At 38.5% G+C, this 18,397-nt stretch overlaps 1 protein-coding gene across 5 annotated transcripts in view; it reads left to right on the forward strand.

The window, feature by feature from the left end:
• The window catches only part of ndrg3b (ndrg family member 3b), a 65,297-nt gene that overhangs the window by 25,078 nt on the left and 21,822 nt on the right, over positions 1-18,397 (forward strand). For 3 of the 5 annotated variants that reach the window (XM_079588005.1, XM_079588008.1, XM_079588004.1), the window contains exon 3: positions 1,658-1,690. In XM_079588005.1, coding sequence (XP_079444131.1) covers positions 1,658-1,690 — 33 coding nt within the window. Of the gene's footprint in view, positions 1-1,657; positions 1,691-12,959; positions 13,279-18,397 lie in introns of those variants that run through there. The other 2 variants (XM_079588007.1, XM_079588006.1) reach the window with 2 other exon arrangements.

Below are 18,397 nucleotides of genomic sequence, written 5' to 3' on the forward strand. Positions count from 1 at the left end.
GCACTTGAACACACCGAGAGAACTACAGGCGCCTGTCAGCTAGAATGCGCGTTCTGCGCCTGCGTGTAAATGAGATAAATGTCTATTTCTGCAGATATAACGTAGCCTATTCGTCTATATTCGTCATTCAAAAAGGGTAACCGACACTGCAGGCTGCAGATAGTGATACACAAACCATAAACAAAGCAGTGCGTGCTTACCGTTTTGAATATCAATCCTGCTAAACACTTTCTTTATTCCACTCCGCTCGTGTTAATATTGAAATATTCGCCAAGGAACAGTCAGGTAAGATGACGAATCATTAGAACAGCCTGTCTGTACCGTTCTGACTTCTTTGCTCGCTATTATTCTCGTGCACTGACTCGTTCACTAACAGCCAATCAGAGTTCTCTCTCTCACCGCCGGCCCGACGCCGATTTAACATTTCGAATCGGCCGGAAAAATGCAGACGAGGACCAATTTCAGCCGACAGTGCGGAACACACTGAGAAAACAAAAAACTGCCCGACGGTCGACTGTCGGTTGGTGTGTCTCGGGCTTTGGAGAAGACAGTGTTGTCGCTGTCAAAGAGATGCTTTTTTCCCCCACCCCGGTTCCAAAACCCCTTTGTTTGGCATCCTTAAGGCGGACAAACTTGGTGGTTAAAATAAATGTTTTTTAACACTGTTCCTGCACATTTTAACCCCAATGTTTAACCCCACATTTTATGGAGAAAAGCTTGTTTCTGTTGCTTTTGTAAGCTCTCGCTTTTGTAAGCTCTCGCTTTTGTAAGCTCTCGCTTTTGTAAGACGATTCACCGCTCCTTAGGAAAATTAACCATGGTTTAGTGATCGATTGCTGTTTGTATTACCTTAGTTTTCCAACAAATATCATGATTAAATGGTGGATAACATCGTATCTATAATGTATAAGAAAATTACAAAAAACACAACACTCTGAAAAGTCCTGTGAAATCCGTTCTACATGATCCTCTTGTTCGTTAACATTGTCAGGGTCTGAATCGGGCTCGAATTGTTTTGAAATTGACGCCATCCTTAATATTTACACTAGAGCAGAACTCACAGTTATGGAGGGGCGGGACATTTCCCAAACACACACTAAGCGCTACCAATCATGACACACTGACCCAACTAACCAATCACATCACAATTCGTATTTCAGGAGGAGTGGCTTCATCGATACAGAAACTAACGTCGCGTTCGAGACAGACCGGGGAAAGAGTTGCTGCTGTAATAATGTAAAATATCGGCACCTTCCTTAAATAATTGCCTAAGTCCTTTTCATTTTCAAATGCAAGTCATTTTAGGCAATTATTTTAGGAAGGTGACGATATGTGTTTTTTTAACAATCAAGCATGAAAACATATTCTAGTACACCAAACAAAATCAAGACTTGAAGGGGCATAATGACAGGGCATAATAGGACCCCTTTAATGTTAATGTTCTGTATATTAATGCCACGTGGAAGTGGAAAGCTGTGTCTGTGGTCTGCTTGTGATTGGCTCATCTGTGAGTGTGACTGATGTTAATGCCAGGTGTAACACGGGACATCGTGTCTTACATGATCTGACGTTTAATCGTCACATGCTTAACCCTTCCGACTGGCACAGCTGATCTCTTTCTCTTTCTCTTCTCTTCTCTGTCGGTCTTTCCACACAGAATGGACAGAACTTCCAGGACTTTGATTGTCAGGTAAGAGTCTCTTGTGATCATTAGGCCTTCATGTACTCCACATAACCTCCTGAAGCATTCACCCACAGTCATTAACCTACTCCTCCTGCACTAGTGCTGTATTTCCCAGCACTGTGTGATGGTGAAAGATTCTTGACCTGTACTTCACTGTAGAGCGGTGAAATTCACTCTTGTGTCTCTTTGTTTTTCTGTGGGTGTGTGGGAGGGTTTGTGGGTGGTGAGTTGAGCTTCTGTGTGCTATCAGCTGAAGAGCAGGATTTGACTCGGGATCTTAGCACGCTTCATTATCATATGCTTATGCCACTATAATTTCTCTTTTTAAATTATTATTTTCTCCAGTGGCAATCATTCAGTATACACAAAATATTACCAATAAGAATGCAGTAACAATTTTCAGATTTGAATGCAATGCACGAAAGCGGTGGAAATTTTCGTATTACCTACACACTTCAAAATTTGTAATTACTAAAAACTATAATAAAAGCATTAAAAAATCTAAACAGATTTTAACCTGGGCCAACTTTGTTTCATTAACTGTTTGCAAATTAAGTCTCAAGTCTCATTTATTTATATAGCCCTTTCTACTACAACGTAGACCAAAGGACTGTACATCTAAAAACAAGAAAAAACATACAGCAATGACAGAGTCAACAATTAAAAGAAACAGAATACAAATGCGTTTTCACACGAATTTTAAAAACATCAACTGACGGTGCAGATCTAATATCCGGGGGAAGAGCGTTCCACAGTCTAGGGCCAGCGACTGAAAAAGCTCGATCCCCTTTAGTTTTAAGACGAGTTCTTGGAACAAAGAGCAGTAAACAATTAAAGGACCTTTGGGATCTACCAGAGTTCATAAGCACCAAGTCCTTGATATATTCCGGGGCCAACTCGTGAACAGCTTTATAGACATATAACAAAATCTTATACTGTATCCGATATTTCACAGGGAGCCAATGAAGCCTTTTCAAAACTGGAGTAATATGCTCCCTTTTCTTAGTGCCAGTAAGGAGCCTCGCTGCAACGTTTTGAACCAGCTGCAATCTTGAAATAAGAGATTGACTAATTCCTACATATAGAGCATTACAGTAATCCAAGCGTGTGGAGATGAACTAATTGAACTAATTTATTTGAACTAATTGAAATGAGTTCAAATAAATCGGTAAGTAGTTAAATTACAATCAGTTGTTAAACCACAAAAAATTACTAAATAGAAGTAGCATGTTCTTTTTTTTTTTTTTTTTACTGATCTGTGTCTGTCTGTATTTTTGTATTATTATATAATTTCATGAGGATTAAGCAAATATATTTTGTGTATGGTTTGTGAATAGCTTGGTTTTCTTTTGTTACCAGTTTACTTACCATTACATCTGAAGTTGACTCTTTAAGGGAAACCCCCATTTCTCCAACCAATCCTGAAAGGCTTTATAGAATCACACTATTTTGCCCATAATTGCCTATAAATGGTGTTGAAGCCCGGCGGTGCAGAACACCATTTACCCAGAACCGCTCTCCTTCAAGACTCTGGCCTTCCCTTGTCCTGATATTTACACACACAAAAAAATCTTTTTAGTGTTTTGTCACAATTGACTGCTCATTTCGGTTGTTTATTCTCCTACCCTAGGCTCTATCTTCTCCAGATAGCAGCACATTGCTGTCAGTGCTGCTCACCAGCTCTTCATTATTCATTGTCCTCTCCATTCTCTTAAACCTGATCAGATTGACATTTGAGCCCTAGCAGGTGTAGGGCAGTGTAGTCCAATTTCACCCAGGAAAAGCAAGTCCTAAAGGCCTTTTTTGCTTACCATTTTGAATATCAATCACTTTCTTCATAGCAGGCGGCTCATGTTGTTATGAAATGTTTGAATGCTCAGGTAAGATGACATAAAATTAAAAAAGCCTTCTGTCTGTGCCATCTTGACTTTGCTCGCTTTCATCACTTTTGCTTTTATTCGCGTGTACTGACTCGTTCGCTTAACTGAACAGCCAATCAGAGTGATTGCTGAACCGGGCGAACTACCCCTGACGTGTGGAGCACACTGCAAACTAGCCCGACGGATGCTCCTCGACGGCCAAACTTCGGCTTGGTGTGTCACGGCTCTAAGTGACGTGTGGATTTTCTCGAGAAGTAAAAGTGTTCTCCGTCCCCCTTTAAGAGGAGACGCCATACCAAGAGATTTGAGCTAGATTTAACCATTTTGACTTTCCACAGTGTTTAGCAAATTCCAGAAAATGACCAAACTTTTGCAGAACATCTAAAATAATAGCCACCAATGTATTTTTGTTTAAATTTTTATGGTTTTTACATAGTAAATTAGCATAAGTGTCATTTTAATGCCCCAAGTGATGTTTTGCTCATAAAACAATGATTATTGATTGACTGATTTATTTGCTTTTTTTCCGTGAATACACATCCCCAAGTTTCTTTATTTTATTTTGCTGTTTTTTTAATTATTTTTTATTACCATTTCACAGGAATTTCTTTGTATCATTTATTGGTTATATAATGCATTATTTGCATATTATTAACTGAAATGGGTGAGGCCACCAATATATAAAAAAAAAAAACATTTTTATATTATAAAAAATAATTTTGTGCACTTTTATATGGATTTTTTTTTTATATATATATATATATAAAAGGAAATGGATTTTTTTTTTTAGCCTAAACACCTAGTATTGTACAACTTCCCCTTATCCGTTGACTATCAGATTTCCAGGTCTTTCAGCTCCCTTAAAGAGACTCATTATCTGAGGTTCTGCACTCGTAGTGAGTCTCACTTCAAGTATTTTTAGAGTGGTGAATTACACCGTAATTTGTCATAATGTGCACCAGCGAGGATCATGCCAGCATTCACGGGTTTAAATTTAACCTCGCCAGGTACATTAGATCGGCATCTCAGGCGAGGATTACATCATCATCACACATTCACAAACCTGAGAGGATGCTGAGTGTTACTAGACATACGAATGTAACGTATACAAGGATGATGAGGAGAGATGGTAGTCGACGTAAACCAGTGTTTGTTCATGTGCTCTTCCGTGTTTTGCAATGTAAAAGTTGATCTTTTTTCTTCTAGAGCTGGTAACTATGCAACAGGAGGACTTGAACTATTACATAACATAACGTCTCTGAACTCCTCCGAAGGGAGAAAGAGGAAACTACTATTAAAATGAACCAAAGTCAATTTTTAGCATCTGAACTCTGCCTGAAGAGTCCAGGATGAACGGTTCCCCGAAGCCCCATAATGCCTGATCTTTTCCTTAGCTTTTATAGTTGCCAGCGTTATGAAGAGCAGTTGCTATGGTGACGGTGTGGCGGTAGAGCGCGGGATGTGAATGGGCCTCTGTGGATGATGTAAGCTGACACCTGTTGGGCTTCTCCAGAAGAGGGCAGTGTAAATACATGGAACAGAAAAGCTGTTCTCATGAGAATTATATTTGGTTCTGTGTTTGATTTGTACAGTACGTTTCAGATTTTTTTTTTAATGAGCTACTTAAATGAGCCTAAATGACATCTGTTTTGTTAATGCCGTTTGGTCTTCTAGCCAAACAAATAGCAAACAGCATCAGTAGCTGTGCGAGCTTGTTTGTCTCTCCCAGTGTCGAGCTGATAACACAGCATTGGTTCTGTAGGGATGTGGCATTGGGTCAGATGGCACACGGGGCAGCGGATCTGTTTAGTCAGGCGTGACGCTCACTCTACCGGAAAAGGACAGGCACAGGAGATGACCGTTTACTCTCATTATTACCATCGTATCTGCTGTTTTTTTCTCTCTATTGCTCGTAAACACAAAAACATGTTTACAGGTTATGAGTTTAATCTCTAGCAGCAATTATGTAATTCACAAAGCTGGTGATATAAGGTTCGAGAGACTGCACGCTATGCCATTTCCCCCCACAATCACAATCTCGAGTGCCTTATTGCGTTTATAAGAATTAAATAAAATTATGTATAAGTTAAAAAATTAAATATATAACCATACTTCCCCAGTTGATTGATTACCGGTACATTAAGAATTGCAAACATTTGGCAAAACAAGACGTTATCTAGTTATCATTCATTTTCATATATTTCTAGAACTAAATTTTTAACATTGGATAAAGTCAGGTTCAAAATGATTGTTCAATTGTTTTTGTTTTTTTACATAATTGGATTTACAGGATTTTACAGAAGGGAGATTGGATATCTCTTTTTATCCCTCCATAACTCCGAAAATACTGTCTGAAAGAGCCTGAAAAAGAAATCACCATTTATTTTTTTAGGAATAAAATTTACAAACCATATATAAACAAACCACTCAGTAAAAACCTTCAGAATATAGATAGGAATAAAACTGTAAAGTTTGCTGTATGTACAGGTGAAACTCGGAAAATTAGAATATCGTGCAAAAGTTCATTTATTTCAGTAATTCAACTTGATTCAAGGTGAAACTAATATATTATATAGACTCATTACAGGCAAAGTGAGATATTTCAAGCCTTTATTGGTTATAATTTCGATGATTATGGCTTACAGCTTATTAAAACCTTTTCACAATATTATAATTTTGAATTTGGGGTTTTAATAAGCTGTAAGCCATAATCATCGAAATTATAACACATAAAGGCTTGAAATATCTCACTTTGCATGTAATGAGTCTATATAATATATTAGTTTAACCTTTTAAGTTGAATTACTGAAATAAATGAACTTTTGCACCATATTCACATGTTTTGAGTTTCACCTGAGTTAATGAAACTCATTTTGAGAAAACAGCCTTTAAATGTACCGGTACTGTAAAACCAAAAAAGCACAGATGCATGAGAAAAGTGTTTTTGCCTGTAGCGTCTCGCATAAAATATTTTTTTATAAAGTTTAAGAAATCCATTAAGTTAATAAGTAATTGTTTTAAATAACCATGAACTCAATATTGTCTAAAATGAACGTGAATTAATATTTTTGCCGTATTGATCATCCCTACTTCCTACAGAAGATATAGTCCCTGAAAGAGTAATTAAACTACAGTTAATAAGTGACAGGGTATTATAATACTGTGCATTTTAGCATGATATTTCCATGACATTGATTTTGTCCAGTGAGTATTATAATATATTTTTTATAATGATGTTTAGGCCTATGCAGTCTTTTGGCCAGAGCATAGCAAAAGCATTTTTTTTTGTCTTAGTTCATGATACTTTATCCATTAGCGAATATTAACAAAATGAACCTTTTTGTGTTGCCAAGTACGCTTGCCGCAATAGGCATTTTGTGATGAAAATAAAGGCAAGTAGTGTGGTGATGCATGCTGCCCTCTGTGGGTCATAAAGCGTATTGCATTTTCTTTTACCGGCACACTTTGTAGTTGTCAGACACTGAAGAGACAGAGCTGACATTTTAATGTCTGAGATCAAACCTCTCTGGCTCTGATCTGTGTGTGACAGCGTGTCAGATTTAGAGCATCCTCAACTGCTGCTGTGCAGGATACACCTGCTGCTTGATGTGGCCGCTCTCGAGCACACACTCCTGCGCACAGTTACTCTGATCAGGGGTGTGTTCCAGCGCCGGGGTGTACACGCGTGGGCCGCTGCACGGGGGGCTTTCTTTGCACTTCGGAGGGAAATCCTTGTTCTCCCCACTCACTCACTCACTCATCCATCAGAGCCTCAGGTGCATCCTGGGACAAGGTTACGCCGTCTGAAATGTCAAGGGTTAACCCGTCTTTTTGGGTTATGTATGTTCATATGTTCAAAGATCAGGATCATTTACATTCTTGATCATTATGCAGGTTTTATGTGCTTGTGATCCTCATGGCCTTTGTTGCAGCTCACAGGCTTTTTGTTGTGAGTTTTTGTTGTGATTGGAAATTTGCATCACAGAATGATGATGTGATTTCATTACAGGAACAAAAGGAATGATATAATATTTACTTGGTTGACTGTCTTCAAAGTCTGTTTCCATCAGAGGTCATGGTAATTTCAGTGCATTCAGAAAGTAGTCAGACCTCTTCATTATTTACATTTTTTTTGTTGTTGCAGAATTATGCTAAAATTATTTTATGCTAAAATTATTTGGTCATGATTTATATTAGGTGTCTTTAACTACTATGTACATACATGAACACAATGAGTACATTCTTTTTTTATGTTATATTGCTAAACACTTGTGCTGTTATTGAGGTGGGATACAGGTGAGGTTAGGGACAGGTTTTGTGGTTAGTTGGGTTTAAGGGTGGGTTAAGGGATAAGGAAGAGGTCAACAGTTCATTTATAGATGTAATTACCGAATTAATTACAGCTGTAATATATGTAGGTATTTTAAAACATAAGTACAATACAATGTGCACATTAAAGTTGGTCCCACTTTTAAGTGGCTTTAAGTACTATGTACTTACATTGAAATTACTAATTCTTTGGTGAAAACTATAGATTATTCCCCATTTTTGTATCCCGCCCACAGTCGGATCAACAGAGGGTTATTAACAGAACAGTAATTGTATCAATGAAAATCATAATTTGTCTACTCTTTAAACAGCATTATGGTAAAAAATGGAACAATACGCCAACAGTTTTAAATCTAACCTGTACGTGACTGTGTTTTGCTTCAGGAGGTTGGACATAACTGACAGTTTCTTTCAGTTTTTAACCTCCGTTTGGTCTAAATTTAGTGCACATAAACTTTCTGGTGCGTATTAATGTTTTTGTGCCTTTTGTCGGGGCTTAACAATAACACAGAATATAGTATGCACAATATCGGGTTTGGATTGGCCTTGTCTGACCGATACCCGATCCAGGCAAATGGAAGTATCGGAGCCACGAGCACAGTGTTTTGGACCAGGTTTCTTAACCTTTTGCCTGAAACCCTGCACTATGTTATAAGGGTTATAAAGCCATTCCATGGTTTAATGTACAGATTAATATTTAAGTCTGTAAATTTAAGTTCATATAAACTCTTCTCTCCGCTGAGGCTGTCTGTCATTCTCCATTCAGCATTCAAACCACGTGTCGCGTTCAGTTACGATGAAACTCTGCAAGATTATTCAGTGTTTCTATTATTAGGCCTATACTTTATATACAGATATATCTGTAGATAAAGGTCTATGGTTTTGCATAAAATTACTTTATCTTGCTGGAGTTTATTGCTGTATTGTTCCTCATAGTAACTGAAATTTTAAAACTGTTAAAATGATTCGCTGAAGTCAAATGTCTGAGCCGAGTTTGGAGTATGTCGAGTTAAAGCTCTAGGAGGAGATTGAGTTGTAAACTTCAGAGGAAGAAGTTAGTATTAAAACTTTTACAAAATGTTTTAGTTAAAGACACTTAATATAAAGTAGTTTAAATAAAATTTCAAATCATTTACAGCATATAAATTGTGACCAATTATTTTTTCACATCAATCTACACTCCATACCCTATAATGACAAAGTAAAAGATAACTGCAAAAAAAGAAAAAAAAACTGAAATACCACATTGACACAAGTATGCAGACTCTTTAAAGGAACACTTCACCCATTTGCATTAGACTTTGTATATTTAGAAACCCAGTCACATTTTCGAATGGTCATGGTTTATTCCCTTATTTTCCCCTGAGATGGGAGAAATAAGGATTTAAGTGTTCCACTTCCTGCTTTTTATGACGCAAAAATCGTCATTTTGCGTCATAAAAAGCAGGAAGTCAAATTTCTTTGAATAAGGGTAAGACTACAAACACTAGCTCATCATTTATCCAGTAGAAGACGCTGTTCCGCATGTTTCAACCCGCCCATAGAGGGATCTCACTCACAGAATGTACAAATAGTGTCAGCCATTCTTTATTTGGAAGCTAAGCTAACAGTTTCTTATTCTGTGGAGAAAGCTGAGTAGTAGCGGTGACCATCCTCTTTTTCCCGGACATGTCCGGCCGTCGAGATGGTCCAAATTATCCGGGATTCGGCTTTTGCTTTCTGCAGTCGCATTCATAGTTTACATGCACACCTTTTGTTTCAATCTAACTGAATTCATTCCGATTGGTGAATCTGAATGTAGTGTTTACATGAACGCTAAACAAGTGATCGTTTGATGTGCGTTTTAACATTGCTAGGAAAATTCCCGCTCCTCCGTGAGAGATACGAGACCGCTGCGTCTCACAGGCGCCGGCGCCACTCATCAGTAATCACGCCACCGGCCTCGCATCGTTCTCCGCGGCCGTCAGTCTCGTTCCTGCTCATCACAGTAAACATGAGGAATGGCGACTGAAGAACGCAAAAGCAGAATCCTGGACATTTTGGGCGACATCAAAATACTGGGCAGACTCACGGAGACTCACTAGTAGCATAGCCTTGTTGTTTACTGCGATCTCTTACCGGTAGGCGTGGCCTCCTAGGGCAGCGAAGCAAGTGCATTCTGGGAGTTGTTGTCTTTCATCCCCATAAGCCAAAAATACATTTTTTGGCTTTTCTCACTCTAGAAGGCTCCAAATTCAAAAATAATTTCACATTTCTTCTACATAAATGACCCATTTTAAATACACATTCATCTTTCCAGAGGTGAAGTGTTCCTTTAAAATGTAACATTTAAAAGTGGTGTATCCCATTTCTCTGGACCATCTGTGAGCATCAGGTGCTTATCTCAGAGTAGCTGAATTGTTGCATGCATGACACTAATGATCTAAGATGACCTATTTAACAAACAATTTGTTTTGCATTGTTATCGACTTGCAAGGTACTCAGTCTAATGTGATCTAGGTCAAGTATGCCTTCCTTGTCGGTTGACTTTTGCAGCATGATGCTGTGAACACTCCAGTATTTCCACATCAGGTTATATCGAACATCAAATATGTGAATGACAATAGTTTTTGTTCATACTATGACAATATTTAAATGCGTTTATTGCGACTAGGATTGAATCCAGGATGACTTCATTGTTGAATTGTAAGAGAGCGCCATCATTCTGTGAGAGCTGGGAATGAGATTACACCCCTTACTTGCACGCACTCTCTGTCATCACCACTCCCTCTGTCTCATTTAATACTTGGCTGTCCTCCGGTCCATTGACCTATTATACCCTGCTTGATGATTTCCTCTCCGTCTCGTCAGTCAGAATACAGCACGCCGGAGCTTAGCGATGCTACATGGGTTACTGAGCCAATCTCATGTCCTTTAATCTGCCATTGAATTTGAACCAGAGTTGAATTGCTTTCACGCCATGTTGTTATTCTGATCTACAGTATGTTTGCAGAATGTTTTTGTCATTGATGTGAAAGGCAACAAAGCGTACAATCTGACCGCTGAAAATGGAAGAAAGTGTTTGTTTGGTAGTGACATGAAGTAAACTAAATCAAACAACAACACTGGAATATCTTTCAAGGTTCATGAAGTCTCTTTTTTTTCATGAGATACTTGAAATCTAGTAAAATAGATATCTGTATGTTATTTCTGCTATTTGTCTGAAATAAGATGTACTCATCCATTTTGGACAGACAAAATTGAATGGCAATATGCCATTCAAGAGACAGCGGTGCTGTTATTTAAAAGCACATTATATTGCTTGACGGTCTATTGTTGTACTTTTTTCTATTTTAGATTTACCCATAAACTACTCATGAAACAAGAAATAAACTGATTGGTCACTTCTTGTTTGGAAATTCTTGTTGTAGCTTTTTTCTTAACGCCAGGTTTGCACAGTGGATATTGCAGTACGTACATTTTAAATATTTGAACTTTATATATAATATGGAAAAATACATAGCGACTACAGTTAAAATTTTAATAAACTATTTTAGTATGTAAGTCAACAAATATGTGTGTGTACTACTTTAAAGCAGGACAAAAGATTATTAAATCTACTTTAAAATGTACTTCAAAACTTACAAAGTGCACTTTTTAAAGTGAATTTAAAGGGGACATAACACACGCAGTTTCTGCCAATCTCAAGTTAATCTTGATAGTGGCATCGCATCCCTCATATCACTGAAGAGTCTTTAGTTTGATCAGATTGATAAAAGACAGAGACGCTGTACCGAGTCTTTCCGAAAACAGCCGAGCTCCTGGAGGCGTGTGTGTACTCGAAGTACTCTTTAAGATAAGTTAAGCCTTTATTTTCTCCCATTGGAGAAATTCACACAGTTAACCTACACAGAACATGCTCATAAATGATCCCATCCAGTACTTCCCATCCAACAACCACATCACAATAGCTTCTATATTGCACAATACCCAATTGCATACTATCAACTATAACATAGCACATACACATACACACACATATATATACACATACATAATATTACACCAGTGTCCTATCATTGCACATCCTGTAATCATTATGTTAGTACCAGAAGTCTTTAGTATTTGTCACACATACATCACTGCAGCCAATACACGCATATATCACTGCAGCTAACACACACAGTGTCCTTTAGTGTCCTTTTATTTCATTAATATTAAATTACCTGCGAACATTTTTTATTTATTTTTTATATATATATACTTTTTCCTCTTTGCAGACTCTGCTGTGTGCGTTTATGTTTTGGAGGAGGCTTGGCTTTGGAGACACTCTAAAGGGAGAGTGGGATCTCATGATTTCAAAGCTAGCTTGCTATTGCTATTGCTCAATGAAATTGCCTACCCTACCTTTAACTCATTGCTCTCCTAAATGTGTTGGGAACTTCGACATTGTAAGGAGTTATATAGTACAAAAATGCCATTGTAACTCCTTATGCAAGCCAGAAATGGTATCGTATCCTAATGCTAAACCTCTGTCATTATCAAACAGCAGAACTGATATGTTTGAAAACCTCATACCTGTAGGAAAGTGTCATCTTATTTCCACTTGAAAACTGCCATTGGAAACACCGCCTCCTCATTGCTCAGCACAGTTCCCCAGCACTGCAGCCAGGCTGCGCTCTCCGGACGGGAAAACCAGAGGAGGTTAAGCTCAGGATTAACCAACTCTGCACTGTGGAAGACAAACACAATTCCCACACCAGTACCTGATTCTCCTTTTACATATTCTGTCTTGAAACGCAATAGCGTAGACATTTGGAGATATTCGTGCATGTATTGTCGCCATATGGAGTTGTCCATTCCTGTCACTATGGCAACAGCAGCTTGGATGTCACCACGTGTTCTGTTCACTTGACGTTTTCACTTTTGGACGGATTTATCCTCTTCTATTAATTACGTTTCCTAATAATCACCCTTATCAACTTGCACACTCACACACTGAAACAGAAGCTGAGATTTACACAGCCCACCCCCTCCACCTGACCCTGTAAATCCAATTAGAGCCGCTTGAGTGCCCTCCATATCTAACACTCTCCGGGCATTTATACGTCTGCTCTGCCTTGGATCCCTCTCTTATCCTGCAACGTCGGCTGCTATTGAGGGGGAAAAAGACCTTTTATTTGTTATCGGTGGGTGTTCGAAGCAACGGGCTGCCCTGTTGTCTTGTTCCTATCTCTCTTGTTTCTCTTAATCGCGACTGTCCCCTCCCTTACCTCCTGCCACCGCCCCTCTCTCTGAAGAGAGTGAGAAGAGGGAACAGGAGAAAGCGTCTGTTCTGTAATCGCTGGATGAAACATGACAGCAGAGCTGGACATCGACCAGGTTTCCTGTGCAGTGACTGCCGTGGTGAGTGTTAGCAGAAAGAGTGTGTTTTGTCTCGGGGGAGTTAGCCTGTTGCTTTCCCTCTGAAGCACCAGCGGGAAGTTTGCCGATGTGAACAGTTCAAGCGCTCACGCCTGTGCACGAGTGCTGGAGTTTGAGTTGTGTCTGTCGTAGGTAGTGTGGGTGAACGATGGGCGTTATCTGCCTTTTGTCTGACGGTTGTTTACGTGTGGTGTGTGGTGTGCGTGCTTTATCTTGTGCTTTCGCGTGTCTGTAGTGTCAAAGGGAGGCCTTTGAGTGTGTGTGACGGTGTATGATGCTGTAGTGTTACTTAAACAGTGGGTTCAATTGTCAGGGAATGCGACTGATAAAAATGTATTGATTGAATGCAATGCAAGTCGCTGTGGATAAAAGCATCTGCCAAATGCATAAATGTAAAGAAATATATATGCTATGTGAAGAGTATAATATAATTAATTGATTTATTTAACACATATTCCAGGTGTTATAATGCACGTACTGTATACATGATATTAATTACTAATTTTCTGTAAAATAATTGTAATTTGTTCTACCTTTTAAAGCAACTTTTTGGCTGCCGTCACCAATCCCTCTTCTTCCCTTCAAAAAACCTGATTTTTATAATGTGCTGCTTATTACCTGCATACTATCACTTGAGATATAGCATGGATAATCAAATAATGACACCAACTTAAATCAAATTTTGGTCATTTTATTGGCAAGCTGAAAGGAATCAAATTGAACTATGCATGCTTCTCCAGTATCAATGTAATGCTTTTTCCATCAGTATAATGCATGATGCTGAACAAGTAGTGGCATTGGGATTGTCAGTTTGCCCATTTAGAGCACATTATTACTGTTTTATGTTTGAACAGACACAAATACAATCTGTCTTATGCACAGGTTTACTAACCTCCCTAACTTAATTACTGCTTTTAAATTCACATTTATTTGTATAGCACTTTTCACAATACATAATTTCAAAGCAGCTTTACAGAAAATGCATGTTTGACATGAAATGCGCTGATGACGTGCCATGTCTGCGTGAGCAGGTGCGCGGAGGTATGGCAAGTACGACACATAATATTATTGCATTTGGACCGAATGCAATGACTGAATGAACATTTATTGATCCTGAGACTTCCACAGAAGTGATATGTAATTAAACAATTTTTTAAACCACTTATATTATTGATTCCTATCAGGATGTAAAGAGAACTTAAGTCAGAATAACAAAGTATTTATGAAAAAAATTGCCTACCCTACCTTTAAAATAAACAAAATACGATCTAATACCATCTGATAGGCACGATCTAAACCACCTTAATGCCTGGCCCTGAATACCAGTGTAATTTTGTAGATGATCTAAAGTGTCGTCGCGGTTTACAGACCAACAAGAGACAAGTACTTGTGATTTGAGGAGAGATTTGGACTTGCAACAGATACGACACTGACAGCCGGCCAATCTCTTTGTCAAGTTCTCTTTCTACCATCTTATCAGACCGCTGGTCTTTGACAGATCCCTGGCACATTTCTGAGCTGCCCTCAGGCACAACCACATCAACACTCCTGTGCAAAAAAAATATGCGGCAAGCAAAAAGTGGCAAAATATTTACACCTAGAGGTCTTTTTAATGTCCTAACCGTTTTATTAACAAATCACTGGTCAGGAAATGAGCAAGAATTGCAGAAATATTTTAGATAAAGTAATTTGGCATGGAATAGCCTTCCACTTTGCTTTCTTTAAATATTTAATCCATGAGCTATTTTACAGCAAGAAAAATCTGTGTTCTTCCTCTTAAAGGGATTGTTCACTTTGAAATTAAGGGTGTATTCACACCAGGAAAGTCCGATAGTTCACTTGCTTTGGTCCGGACCAAATTAAAAAAAAAAATTTGTTGTTTGGTATGGTTCGCTTTCACACTGCTGATTTTGCAAGTGAACCAAAATTTGTAAACAAAACCACACGTGTGCTAAGGTCGTCCATTCATTGGACAAGGATTCTCAAGTAGGGAAATCAGAAAGTGCAAAAAACAAAAGGCTCAGCAGGGAGATATTTCGTACTGCAATATTTGTTCTTTTACTGTTTTTGTGTTATTCTCTACTAGTATTGGGCGATATGCTCCATTTTCATATCGTCCTATCGTCAGCCTGTGAGATCGGCGATACACGATATTATCGTGAGGGGCAGGGCTTACTTATTTGATTATTAACTTGTTTTTTTACTTATTAATTTGCTTGTTTTATTACTTCGTTTTATATATGAGAATCTTTTTCAATTTTGCTGGTAAAGGTGGAGTGTTTATTAATAGGCTAAATCAGGTTATTTCCCGGTATAGTGAGATAAAAAAAAGATCAAATAATTTTTGTATCTGACTCAGAGTATTTCAAAATGTCAGCGGGAAATTTACGGACACACATCCTCTCCTGCCGTTACAGATGCAGCATTCTGACTGTAGGCTATTTCTGCATGAGATTAGAACACGTTTTAATAATTTCTTGGATCAGGAAAGATCGGAGTTTGGGATTATGTCCTCCTACCAGTGCTCTCTCTGTCTGGATGCACTTCACATGCGCTCTTCAATAAGCGCAACGAACGCGGGTTAATGTGTTTTAAATGCCGGGAGAAATCAGAGTTAAGGGCAAACAGAGTCGATCGGTTTATACTAAAACTTCTGACTTGACTCCGATAAAAGAAAACGGTTAATGCGTTTATATGACCACATGGATTGTCAGTTTATTCAGCATAATCAGGTTAAGTATGTGCTTGTAAACGCGCTCATTCGCTGGCATCTGTCAACGCCACATTCTCCTCTCAGAGACGACGATGGATATAACGGTAGCCTATAGCAACTATCTTAATTTACTGCCTTAATATTTCTCTTGTGGACCTACATTAATGACAGTGAAAAAATTAGAAGAATATTTATTGTTAAACAAGTGTTTAAAGAGTTGTGCTGTGTTCGTGATCTATGTTATTAGGCCGTCGGCTATTTTTATATTATTATTATTATTATTATTAATATTTTGTAATTGTATTGTTTTTAGTGTTATTAATGTCATTAAATGTTTTGTTAACTAACAAATGTGTAACCATAATGTGCTATGGAAACAGGCCTACTGACGAACAACAAAATGCCGTTTTCATCTTGGATCTGTATAAGAATGATGCGTCCGTTAAAACAAGCACTTGTGACAATTTGTGAATGGATCACCTTGCAATTCAATTTTAATGTGAATGTAGTTTTTTTGTGTGTCTGTTTAAAAAAAAAAAAAATCTTAGAGGAGTCATCATACGCGCGTGATGGTGATGTCGCAAGTGTTAGGCTATGAGGTGATGTCGTTAAATTTAGGCAAGGCAAATTAATTGTAGTTCCTAATATTAATTTAATAACAATACATTTTTTATTATAATAAAAATAATTTAATACATTAATAAGAAAACGAGCCCATTATCGTATTGATATCGTCAAAGGCATCTGCCATCGGCAATATCACTGACTATCGTCGATACACGATACTATCGTCTATCGGCACAACCCTATTCTCTACAAACGCAATATGAAGAAACTAATGAGTTTCATATGACACAATGTCATCTATACGATGTTATAATTCGGATTTTGAGAAGACTGCAAGACAGCTCCGGCGGAGAGAACATGCTCTCATGTGCGCCTAGCCGCCTACCATAAGATGCCTAACAGTGGCAGCTCGTCTCTTCGACGCTTCAGGTCAAACCACGACTCATTTTATCAAATGTAGTAAATCAACAACAGATCACTTTCCCATAACGCAACTCCGACTACGGAAGCCTGTTAACTCAAAGGCGCAGTGCTTTCTTGCAATTGGGTCGGTTCATGTTCACATCGTAAACGAACTGTACCAGAGTTCTTTGGAACCGTACCGAGACCACCTCTTCAGCTGGGTCTCGGTGCGATTGTTTGGTCCGCACCCGAGTTCGATTGCTGTATTCACACCTGCCCAAAAGGTCCGCACCAAGGGGGGAAACGAACTAGAGTTCGATTCAATCGAACCAAACAAGGCAGGTGTGAAATACACCCTAAATGTTGGTATGTTTTAGCTTACCTCAAGGGCATCCAAGATGTAGGTGTCTTTGTTTCCGCAGTAGTTTCAATTTTGATATTTTTAGGTCAAACCGTTCTTGTCTGTCAGTCATATAATGCAGGTCTATGGTCACCACCTCAAAGAGCATGCAGAGTCCAAATTAAACAATTCCCCATCGTAAGTACACATTGATGGCCTAAGACACGAAACGAGCGGTTTGTGTGAGAAAACAAACAGTATTTATATCGTTTTTACCTCTTGTACACAACCACGTCCAAGTGATCTGAGGGCGCGAGCGCTTCCTGGTGTGTGACGTGTGCGCGCGTTCTGGCTTAGTCTGCGGACTAATACATATGTATAAATACTGTCCGTTTTCTCACACAAACTGCTCGTTTCGTGTCTTAGGCCATCAATGTGTACTTACGATGGGGAATTGTTTAATTTGGACTTCTCTGTGCATGCTCTTTGAGGTGGTGACCATAGACCTGCATTATATGACTGACAGACAAGAACGGTTTGACCTAAAAATATCAAAATTGAAACTACTGCGGAAACAAAGACACCTACATGTTGGTTGGATGCCCTTGAGGTAAGCTAAAACACCAAAATTTAATTTCAAAGTGAAATATCCCTTTAATGTTAATGGCTTCAAACAGTTCATCATGAGTAGTTGAAAATGTCTCCCAGTTCAAATAACATCTGATCATTCCTCTTTAGTTAACAACTTTTCAATTGTTGGAAGCAAGACATTCTGCAATATTCTCTTGTGCTCCAAAGCATGAAGTAGCTCAGTAATACCAGCAGCTCCTCACACAATGGCACAGTCTCTTCTTTCATGCTTCACTGTGGTAGAGATGCATTTATTTTTGCATTTCTCGGCAGATTTTCAAAGACACTGCGCTGGAGCGTCACCATGCAACTCGTGTTTCATTGATTCATCACTCCACACACAACTCTGCTAAACCACTCTGAATCCAACTTCCCATATTCTGCCAAAAACTTCTGTTTTTGATGTTTTTCTGAGACAGAATTGGCTTCTTTAAGTAGTGCATTTGCTT

Source organism: Phoxinus phoxinus (assembly GCF_949152265.1).
Source record: "Phoxinus phoxinus genome assembly, chromosome: 18".
In the NCBI taxonomy this organism is placed as follows: Eukaryota; Metazoa; Chordata; class Actinopteri; order Cypriniformes; family Leuciscidae; genus Phoxinus; species Phoxinus phoxinus.